A 12,297-nucleotide genomic window follows, 5' to 3' on the forward strand; every position below is an offset into this window, starting at 1 on the left:
ATATTTATTTGTTACAAGAGTGAGGTTCTTCACTGTGAAACTGTGTTCCCTTTAAAAAAAAAGAGTGAGGTTCTACTTGTGGAGCAGGGACTAGAGAGTAGTGACAGTGTCAGACACCTCCCCCAAAAAGGGGGAAAGAAAGTATCAGTAAAATTTTATAAAAACATACAAAATATTAGAAGGAATTTCAGTAAGTGAAGACAAGCAAGACAGTTTTATTGCTTCTTGATAAAGATCATTAATGATAGCTACCCCTTCTAGAAAGCTTTATGGTTTGGGAATCACAGCCACATCAAAGTGTCTGAGGCCAAAACTGGGTCATTGTGATACTAGGTCCCATGCTCTTTCTACTGTTACCACCTTCCTGCCTCACTAGAACAAACTAAGAGAACTTTACAGTTTCACATATAATCTACCCTTTCTGTCCCTTGTATATTAAAATGTTTATATTTATTAAGTTTAAAATTTTAAAGAGAAGAAAACTGGAAAAAAACCCTTTGAAAAAGAAAAATAGTTGTTGTCAAGTCAAATTTCTTTGTCTTTAAAGCAGTACCAAGAGAGGCATGTGAAATTTTTTTCTCCTATCAAATCAATCCCTGAACTTTGTGATTTCTTTAATAAAGGAATTTCTAGGTAAGGGACACTAACTACCTTCACCAATACTCATCAGCATCTTCGCTGTAATGTTGGACTTAAAATTTGCCCAGATCACTGACCAGACAGATTTACAACTTGATTTAATATCGTGGCCCATGCTAACTCTACATGTAGTAGTTGCTTATTAAATGTTTGTCCAGTTACATTTAATTAGGTGGCTAGAAATGTTTTACAGAGGATGTGGTATTAAGATACAGATTTAACAAGTGTGTGGAATTACCATAGAGGCCAGCAGCAATTTGATCATCTGTTAGGTTAACTGGAGATGTTGTGTCTTGAGAGAGGAAAGACTCTTGGTCAGAGCCAACTCCTACCATAGTCATCTTTGTCCCTTTTCTGATCTTGGCCTCTTGTTCATGTGTTGTGATTTCACCATTTGAAGTCACAACTGATGAAGTAACTTGAATATTACTGATAAATTCCAAATCATGTCCTGGTAGAAGAGAAAGAGAATAAAACAAAGCATTTAGGGTTGGAGTAAACACCTCTGTGTCTTAATGCAGATATTCTAAAAACAAAACTACACACAGATTAAACAGTATAGTGGATAGAGTACTGGGGCTGGAGTCAGGAAGAGGCAACTTCCTTGAGTTTAAATCTGGTCTTAGACACTTAATAGCTATATGAGTTCAGGCATTCCATTTAAGTCTGTTTACCTCAGTTTCTTCATCTTTAAAATGAGCTGAAGAAGAAAATGGCAAGTCATTCCAGTATCTTTGTTAAGAAAAACTTAAATTGGGTAACAAAGAGTTGGACACAATTGAAGAAAATTGAACCACCAGGACAAATCACTGAGTTAGAAGATTAAATGTTATTGTCAATCAATACTATGGCAGGGATAGGAGTATTGGGGGGAGGGATGTCACCACACAAAGCTTACAACTTGATTGAAAATATAAAACAAAAATTTTTTTTTCTAAGCAAATAAATTAAGCAGTATGCTTAATTAATTTCATTCTCTATTCTCAATTTACACTCCCTCAATCCTAGGTTTAGTGTCTTACTCAATTCAACCAATATTTATTTTTTCTACTTCTACAACATCTCTCTACATCCCCTTCTTTGCACTTGTACAAACTGCTAACTCTAGATCAGTTATTCATCACTTCTTGCAAGGACTATCATAACAACTTCTGTTTGGTCCCTTTGCCTCAAGTCTTTTCCCTCTTCAATCCATTCTCTCTCCAGCTGCCAAAGTGATTTTCCTTAAACAAAACAAACAAACAAAAAAAGGGTCTGTTCACATTACCTTAATACATCCCTTAATACATCTAGAATCAGATAAAGTCATGTTTATTTGTTACAAGAGTGGGGTTCTTCATTAAGTCTTCATAGCCTGGCTCTTTCCTATCTTTCCAATCTTTACCAAACACCTTGATCTCCTTTCTGTTCCTTACAATACCTCCCATTTCTGTGTCTTTGTGTCTCTCATCTCCCTCCTGAAATGATCTCTCCCTCACTTCCCACCTTCTGGAGGACACTTATGCCAGACCCCCAGCTGCTAATGTCTTTCCTCCCAGATTTCTTTCCATCAACTTGAATAAACCTTGTATGTACTAAGACATTTATAGGTTATCTTTCTATTAGAATATTCTAGCACATGGTGGTAGGAACTTAATGTTTTTGTAGCTTGATGCCATACAGGCTTCTGGGAAAAATTTAAAGATAAGACACAATTCTTGTCCTTGAGAAGTCTAAGTTTTGGCATGAAAGTTTAGGCATAAACATTTTTTTTGCTCATTTTCCTAATTCAGTCTAAAGAACTACAACTCATTTGTCTCTGCCAGGTTCATATTATCAGGGCAATTAAACAAAACAAAACAAAAACAACCTATGTTTCCTGATTCTTTAAGAACCTATTAATGGTTTTAAATCCCTTATTAGATTAATTTCTAATGCCCTCCCCCTACCTTTTTTTGGTTTAGGAAACAAAAAAAGCAGCACAGGGCATAAACAAGGCCAATTTTGTTTCTTCATGTTAAATTTAACGCTCTTAAAACTTAGAAGAGGTAGTTTGGCTCAGTGGATCCAAGTTCAAATCCAGCCTTAGACATTTATTAGCTATGAAATGGCAAACCACTCCACTAGCTTTGCCAAGAAAATTTTATACTGGGTCACAAAGAGTTGGCTTTTACTTTACCTATTTACTCTTGATTTCACTGTCCAAAGCTTCTTGTCTAATCAAGCTGTTGCTGTGCTCTCATTCCCCTCTTCCTTCTTCCCCCAACATTTAGAGCCAAATGTTTAATTGGCTCAGGAAAAAAAAAAAAAGTATTTGTTTTTTTTTTTTTAAAAAGCTAAGAATAGGATCATGTTCTAAAACACATGCAAACAATGCTACATTTCTACAAGTCAGAAGAAGCATTTGAGCCCAGAGAACTTTGTACTAACCAATATTATACTTCCTAAGTGAATGTGACTTTTTTTTTTTTAACAGTTTATTAGTCTAACTCAATTCAGAGGCAACTTATCTCTATTATTATCAAATACCTTTCAGAATGTAATTACACTCTGCCTGACCTTGAATAGATCAAACTCTGAATCTGTGCAGGCCTCTATTTGTATTTGTAAGGCATGCAAACCAAGAAAGGTTACTCAAATATAAAAGTCCAGCTAAAAGAGCCATGCTTATACAAGCATTTCATACAAAGTTTCTATTCCACGGACAGAAATGGAAACTTCCAAGAGGCAAATCTGGTGCTAATGTTTAAATTTCCTAACAACTAGATTTATCCCAAAATGGAACTTTTTACTTTGGGAGATCACTGGATTATATAAATTTCGAGTTGGAAGGATCTTTGAGATAATGTAGTTTAGGGCCTTTCATTTTAAAGATATTGGAAATGAAGGCTTGGAAAGGCTGTTTTGTCCAAAGTCTCACAAACAGCAGCAGAAGTGAGATCTAAAGGAAGATCCAACATTTTTTTACTCCAAATAAAGCATTTTGTTTTTCATGGTACCACAATGAGTTCTCTCCCAGACTTCTTTCCATCAACTTGAATATACCTTGTATGTGCTGAGAAATTTATAGAATTAGAATGAATACAGCATTAGGGAGGCTTTCTCTTTATGAGGTATGTATGATCTGAAACCTCTACTAATAATCTTCCAAATTAGTTACATATTTATAAGCATTTAGAGCTAGAAGTGATCTTAATAGTTGTCTACCCTAAAGCCCTCCTTTTACAAGGAGGAAAGTGAATCCTAGAGGGAAAGGGGTTTAATTGTGCTTAATGTACAAACTTTTATTATAATATCCTAGCACATGGTGATAGGAACTTAACTTTTTGTAGCTTGATGCCATACAGGCTTCTGGGAAAAATTTAAAGATAAGACACAATTCTTGTCCTTGAGAAGTCTAAAAGTTTTGGCATGAAAGCTTAGGCATAAAAAAAAAAAATTTTTTTTTTTGCTCATTTTCCTAATTCAGTCTAAAGAATTACAACTCATTTGTCTCTGCCAGACTCATATTATCAGGGCAATTAAATAAAACAAAACAAAAACAACCTATGTTTCCTGATTCTTCAAGAACCTATTAATGGTTTTCAATCCCTTATTAGATTAGATATGAGTTGGATTAGACAGCTTTTGGGGTCACTTCCAAATATGAGATTCTGTGATATAATCAAAACAGAAAGATCATCAATAGGATGTAGAGCTGGTTCAATTTTTATTTTACAGAAAAGGAAATTAATGTTCAGCTGGGTTCAATAACTTTCTCAATGAAATGGGAATTGAGGATTTCCATTTAACAATGTGCCTGGCACATAGTAGGTTCTTTACATTTACTGTTTTGAGATCAGATCAGTTTTGAGATCAGATACTCCTAACTAAATACAGGCTATAGCCAGGCAGAACAAAACTGCAACCTTAAAGTAGTCAAGAAAACAAATCAATATAAAACAAATGTGAGTATTTAATTAGAGTTCAAAGTTCCCTTATAGTTCCAATATATTTATTTTTTACTTCCTAGTGCATAATGTTAGTGGGGTTTTTAATTGTTTTCAATCGTGTCAGATTCTCGCTGACCTTATTTGGGGGTTTCTTGGCAAATATAGTAGAGTGGTTTGCCATTTTCTTTCATTATACAAATAAGGAAGCGGAGGCAAACAAGGTTAAGTGACTTGCCCAAGGTCACATGGCCAACAGATGTCTGAGGATGGATCCATGTCTTCAGACTTTGAGGCCCAGCATTTTATCCACAGGAGGGTTTTAGAGTAGACAACTATTAAGATCGCTTCTAGCTCTAAATGCTTATAAATCTGTAACTAATTTGGAAGATTATTAGTAGAGGTTTCAGATCATACCTCATAAGGAGAAAGCCCCCCTAAAGCTGTATTCATTCTAATTCTATAATATATTTAGCAGCTATTGTAGTCAGTAACCATAAGAACTTAGACTGCATCATGATATAAAAATTTTGAAAAAAGCACAATCCAGCATTTAAAAATATTACAGAATCACTGAGTAATGAAGCTGAAAGAAATTGAGAGATGATCTTTTCTACCTACATTTATAGTTATTAATTTAGAATGTATTATCAATTACAAGAATACATTAATTCATCTCTTAGATGTAATGAAATGGAAAGTTAAAAAAAAATTGAATTGTGTGTTGACTTACAAAATAGTTCAGAGTGTTAATTCTAATTTCTGTATTTAATTATATATACTTTTGAAATCATAGATAAGAACCAGACAAATAAATTTCAATTCACTCAAAGTATTATCTAACATGGTAGAGAGAGCTGCTGCTTCCAAATTGATGCTGTATTCCAAGCACTCACTTTGGAATTCTGGCTAAACTAAAGATCCAAAGGAAAAGAATTGATTTAATTTAATCTAATTTCTTTTTAAATTTGATTTAATTAGATTGATTAAGTTAATTGATTTAATATTGACCATAATGGTACTGGCAGGACATCAGGTCATTTGTTTCATGCTTAGATGTGTGTGTGTGTGTGTGTGTGTGTGTGTGTGTGTGTGTGTGTGTGTGTGCTTAAATGAGCAAGAGGTGGGAATAACAACTTATTTCCTTCCTGCATATTTTAATCATTTTAGAAGTAGAAAGTAAAGATTTTTCCTGTTACACATTCTATAGCATGTCTACTACATATTCATTCAGAGTTTCTCTTAAGAATATTCTCTTAAAAGGCAGGGGGGGTAGCTACCAAAGTGGCCAGTCAAAATGAAGGATTGAAACTTATCTTTTTGCTTAAACATTCAGACCATAAATATAAACACTTTTAGGAAACATGGTCATGTTTAGGGTCATTTTTTATTTCACGGATACATGCCTGGGACTGTCACAAATATAAGGAAGGGCAAACATTTAATTAGAAGCCAAAAAACAAAACAAACCCACCCCACCCCCATTGGATTAAAATCAGATTCTCCTTCACCATAGCCCCACCCACCTTTAATTACACACCCTCCCAAAACTTGACCCAGAAAACCCACTTAAATACTGGATTAGCCAAAGACGGGGTGTCGAGCCCAAGAGCCTGTACATCTTTACTGATCCAAGCTGAAGTCTCATCTATGAAATTTTTTGTGAAGGATACCAGCCCACAACGGGCCTTCTTCCTTCTCTTTAACACTATAGGTTTTCTAGTACATTCTACAATACTCCCTCAGAACTCTGACCCTGCCTTCTAGGGTTATCACCACAGTTCAATCTTAGTTCCTCAGCTAGAGCAGGGGGCTGGGAAGATTTCGTGTCTGTCTGTATTCGAGTAGATAGGACTGAGCAATACCAAACTGTCAGGGAAGATTCTGAAGCATGCCCTTCCTTTGCCCCATCTTGTTATTCATGCCAGGAAGGCTGCTCTTCCTGAATTAAGATCGTGTCTCAGTCACTTCCTAGCTGTGTGATTCTGGTCAAATCACAACTCTTTGCCTCAGTTTCCTCATCTATAAAATAAGCTGGAGAAGGAAATGGCAAACCGTTCTAGATCTCTGTTATGAAAACCCCAAATGGGGTGACCAAGAATCTAAGCATGATTCAAAATGATTGAACAAACAACAAAAGGGTTATTAAGAGACATATGTCTCTTAATAATCTGAAAGCTGCTTAAATTCAAAGATTATTTCTATTATTTCTTTTTGTATCCCCAGAAACTCAGAGTCCCGATATACCAGAGGCATTTATTAAATTCATGCTGAGAAATTGCACTTGGAATTTTCTAAAAGTTTAAGTCAATTTTTTTTTCTCAGGTCCCACCACATGATTTAAAAATCAGGCAATATTAAATAAACTCATATATAAAAGTGATCATATAAAATGTCTTAAAAATTAGAATTCTGTGAAGTTCTTCCCTTCAGAAAAAAAAAGCAAGACCTTTCTGCTGATACATTTAGTCAAAATTCAAGCCAAGGGTATCAGAAAAAAAAAAATTAAATTAGAGAGAAAAATAATTTTCAAAGAATATTTCCTGACCACATTAAAGATTTCTTTTGATAAGAGTAGAAAAGGATTTCTCCTCTAATAATCAGGCTAATAAATTTTAAACTAGTGTCTTTATCTCTTTGGTGGCCAGACAGCACAGTGGAAAGAGTATACTGTATTGGATTAGATTGTTTGCCTTCTCAATGGGGAGGGGAGAACAAAGAGAAAGAGAGGCAGAGGGAGAGAATTTGGAACTCAAAAAAATTTTTTTAATGTGGAAAAAATAGATAAATGAAAGAGTATATTGGATTTGTAGTCAGGAGTTCTAAGTTTGAATCTTACCTCGGATGCTTCCTAACTTCATGATCCTGGGCAAGTCACCTAACCTTGCTCAGACTCAATTTACTCATCTGTAAAACTCTCTGGGCTGCTATAAAGACCAAATGAAATAACATATAATAATTCCTTCACATATTGGCTTTCTCCATTATAGCTTTGATATATCATATAGCTTAGTATAAGAAATTAAATGGGAATTTTTGGTGAGTTTTGCAGAAGCCTCAGATGATACTTGAAGGCTAGCAGACAACATTAAAAAAGTTTAAAAACTCAGAAATGAATAAAAAGTATTATTGCATAACATCAACATATTTTATCTTTTAATACCATAACAATTCAGGCTTTTGTTCTAGTACAAAGGGAGGACCAAAAAATTTTACACAGATTTTCCAGATTAGGGGGATGCCATATCTCTAACCCTTGTGATATGGAAAGGATAATTGTATATAAAAAGGGGCTTGCAAATCATAAACAATTCTTATTGTTATCTCCATTCTAGTATTTTTAGGTTCATTATTTAATTTCCTTCTAAATTTTAATTTCAGAAATAACAGTCTCATGTTTAACTTCTTGTGCTCCTGTGGACCTTATCAGTCAGTTACTAAGTATTAAGCACTTCCTGTATGCTACACTATACTAGGCCAAGGACCACTCCCTCCCCCCTTTATATTCTGTAGAATGTTAAAACAATACACTCTAATTTTAAAAAGTTAATGAAATTTGGGGGATTGGGGATGTATACCAAGACAGTTAACAGACACATTGTAGGAACATGAGGAAACAGGATGAAGAAATACAAGCATGTCAACAAGAAATAAATGGTGATTTATATAGATTTTCCATCTTGGCTCAACGTCTGTGCCCACCAAGTGGGTTTTGTAATTATATAAAGTGCTTATAATTCACCCACTTTATAACAAAATGAAGATAAAGAAGACTATAAATAGAGAAGTTGTACTTGTGAGGGATGGATTTTAAAAAGTTATGGTAGACAGCCTATCTGAGCTGAGTTCAGCTGTTATTTATAATTTGACTTACATTAGATTTCAGACACTACGACAGCTATATTTTTAGAACATCTGTAACAGCAGTGAGCATATCTAGACTCTCCCCTCTTTTTAAAAAGGAAAACAAAACAAAACCCACCATGACCTCTCAAATAAATCCCAATGCCAATTATAATAAAGAAGAAAAGCACCAACCATCTTTTCAAAGGATTTTAAAAGAACAGCTGATGGAGGCTTACTTTCCCCTTGATCATTTGGTGATACCAAAAGAGAATTAAAACATCAAGTCACCAAATCTCAGCTATATCCCTAGCACTAAAGAAGCCTCATATTCTAGAGAAATTGATGGAAAGAAGTTCCCTTTATTTTTGTCAAATAAATTCCCTGATGCCAGAAAACAATATCGTTTTACAGCATGAATGGAAGGAGGGGAACAAGCATTTATTAAATGCCTACTGTGTGCAGGACATTGTTAAGAGCTTTGCAAATATCTCATTTGAGGGTGGATGAGAAGGCAATAGCTTTCAGCAATATTTCAAATAATAAAGAATCATGAGAATAGATGTAAAAGGGACCTAAAGAGATCATTCAAGATCCTTGTTTTATAAATGAGAAAAATGAAGGATAGGAGGTTTATCCAAGGGAAGACAGATAGTAAGGGATCTGAGCAGATTTGAATCCACATCCTCGAGTCCAGAGTCAGTCTTCTTTGCACTATACCCTGCTGGCTCTGGGGTAATCCCTTTTTAGTATGGTAATCCTCTTTGATAACCAGTGTCTCCCCCCAAACTAGGCCCAGTGTCAAATCATTGGTATTCAAAAAATAACTTACTGATTGGTTATTCAATGGATTTGGTTATATTATAGATTGAAAATTATCACTTATCACAACGCTCACCTTTGAAACTGGAAAAGTCTTTAGTCCAACTCCCTCCATTATTATTATTTTAAAAATTAATAGTATTTTATTTTTCCAGATACATGCAAAGATAGTTTTCAACATTCACCTTGTGTTCCAAATTGTTTCCTATTATGCTCCCCTCCCCCTTCTTCTAGATAACAATTTGATATAGATTAAACATATGCAATTCTTCTAAACATATTTCCATATTCATCACCTCAATTAAATTTTTAAAAAATTATTATGAACTTAAAATAAATCAACAAACACGAACATATCTCCATCCATCATCTGTTATAAATAATAACTAGTTGTTTCTGCAAATGAAGAAACAACAGTTGAGTTGACAGGATTTTTTGCCTATAGTCAAATGAATAGCAAGTATCAGAGCTGCTTGCCCTCCATACTCAAGTCTGTAGTTCTCTGACCAAGTCTCTCTGAAACCCAGGGTATTTATAGCACACTACATTGGCCTTTAAAGAACTTATTAGATTTGGGTTATATTTCTAGATAGCTTTGGACAAAATACTTACCCCTTTTCCTTTGAGAATTCTTATTTGTACAGGCAATCTCTTGCTAAAGACGGCCAGAGACTTTTTGTGGTGTGTGATGATACATGTTTTTAACGACTAGTGAAAATATTATTATAGTGATATGAAGCTGCATTAAGCAAAATAACTTCTGCATGATTTAACTGGTTATTTTCCAATACTTGTAGAATTGTCCAACATACTGGCCTCATATAAATACATTATTTGTGTTTATTCATGCCAGAGCAACAACTCCTTGTGGCCTAATTTTGGGTCCATTTTTAAAAACTAGGATGAGGAGCAATCCATTTTGCATTTTGACCCAGAATCCATTTTTTTTTCCCCTTTCTTTCTTTGCTCTTGGTAGTCTGATTGATTGTTTGTAATTTGCAGCCTGTATAAGCTAAATCATATATCCAATGATAAAATATCAAACACAACAATGAGTTTGTCATTTTAATCTCAACTCTTTAACATTGAAAATGGGACAGCATGGGGTGGGAGAAGGCAATCCACAATGTTTCCCCAAACTCCCTAATCTTGCTGAATTGTCATGAAAAGGCACCTTTCAGTAATATGGTTAAAAACACAATTGTGAATATAATGTAGATCTGTATTAGGCAGAGTTGTTCCTGGATATATTAAAGGGACAAGCCATGTTAAGTTTTAGAAATGCTACCAATTTTTAGCGTATGGATACTATCTCATAAAAGTTAATGTTTAATGACATTTTTTTAAACCTATTAGTGAGGTGTATGTGTTTGTAGGAGAGGGTGAAATGTCAATATAAATTGAAATAGTCAAAGTGATGTGTTTTGTGCAATGTGCCCTGACAGACATTACTCTATGTTCCCAATTAATGACTTTATAGACCAGTCATTACAATGTTACAACTCATTATTTTTGGCAAGAATGTGAAACAGAAAGCTGAGTTAGGAAGAGAAAAGTTGTTATTAATAGATGATGTTATACTGCACCTGTGTCTAGAGATATTTAAAGATTTTATTTTGGACTTAGGAACTGACATCATGTTTTTAATGCCCTTCCTCCTCCAGCTTCCACTTTTAGGTGCCTATCCACCCTTTAATGCCTAACTTAAATGGGCTTTGAATGGGAAACTATCTCCAAGAAATTTTTTCTAATTTCTCAGAGTGAAAATGACCTTAATTTTTGAAAAATTTTAAAGCATTTTTCTTTTGCTATTTTCTTTCTTTTTTTTTTGGAGACAACTGGGATTAAATGATTTTACCATCTCACACATTAAGTGTCAGACATCAGGTTTAAATTGGTCCTACTGACTCCAGGGCCAGTGACACCTAACTGCCCCTCTTGTGTTGTTTCCTCAAGTACATTTATAGTGCAATATACTGTGTTGATCCAACTTTATGGGCTCCTGCCTTTTTTTTTTAAACTATTCTGCAAACTACACTAGGGCAGAGCCTATGCCCTAAGTAAGCTTTGTTATCTAGCTAAGCACTTACACTCCTAATGTGCTACATATAGCCAATACTTCATTCCTTAGTCAAAGAAAGAGAAAAAGTCCATTCTTTGACTGAATTGTTGTCTTTTTGGAGGATTGTGGTAGTTGTTTTTAAATTGTAATAAACAACATCATCCTATGCAGCTGTGAAAAAATGACTAAAACTTGATTGGGACCCAGATTTTCTTAGGATAGCCTTATTAAAACATAAAAGAAGCCAGAAGTTTAATCCAACTTAACTGTCTTTTCGGAGAAAACTTAAAATTTCTACACATATATACCACAGGGTCATGGATCTAAAGATGGAGGATATCCAAGAAATTATCTAGTCTAAATCCCCTCCTTCTATAGATGAGGAACCTGGGACCCATCAAGGTTAAGTGATGCATCCGATGTCACAGACTTATAACCTGGCATTTAAATTGGGATAGTTTGGCTTTAAGTTCCTAAATTGGGAAATTTTAAATCATGGCTTATTTAGAGAACAAGGAATTATGGTAAAAGTACATGGAGTGCTGAACTTGGGAGTAAGAAGATCTAGATTTAATTCCCATTTCCTCCATTTACTATCTGTGTGACCATATAAGTCTCTTCATATCTGTCAGCCTTAATATGAATAGCAACTAGGCAGCACAGTGGATAGAATGCTGGGCCTGAAATGAGGAAGATGAGTCTTCCCAAGTTGGAATCCAGCTTCAGACATACATATAAGCTGTGTGATCCTGGACAAGTCACTTCACTCTGTTTGCCTTAATTTCCTCATTTGTAAAATGAGCTGGGGAAGGAAAAGTATTTCTGCCAAGAAAACTCCAACGAGGGTCTTGAAGAATTGGACATGACTGAAAGAATACTGAACATCAACAATAAAAATACTTGCAATTTCACTAAATTATTGGGATGATGATGGGGGAGAGCGGAGGGAAATTTGAAAACTTTAAAACCCTATGGGAAATGTGAGTTATTATTATTATTAATATTATTTCAGCACATGAAGAT

At 34.6% G+C, this 12,297-nt stretch overlaps 1 protein-coding gene across 5 annotated transcripts in view; it reads right to left on the reverse strand.

Moving 5' to 3' along the window:
* KANK1 (KN motif and ankyrin repeat domains 1) overlaps positions 1–12,297 on the reverse strand; it is a 251,967-nt gene that overhangs the window by 17,803 nt on the left and 221,867 nt on the right. For all 5 annotated transcript variants that reach the window (XM_074280656.1, XM_074280654.1, XM_074280657.1 and 2 more), the window contains one exon: positions 878–1,090. In XM_074280656.1, coding sequence (XP_074136757.1) covers positions 878–1,090 — 213 coding nt within the window. The remainder of the gene's footprint in view (positions 1–877; positions 1,091–12,297) is intronic.

This window comes from Sminthopsis crassicaudata, chromosome 1 (genome assembly GCF_048593235.1).
Source record: "Sminthopsis crassicaudata isolate SCR6 chromosome 1, ASM4859323v1, whole genome shotgun sequence".
Classification (NCBI taxonomy): Eukaryota; Metazoa; Chordata; class Mammalia; order Dasyuromorphia; family Dasyuridae; genus Sminthopsis; species Sminthopsis crassicaudata.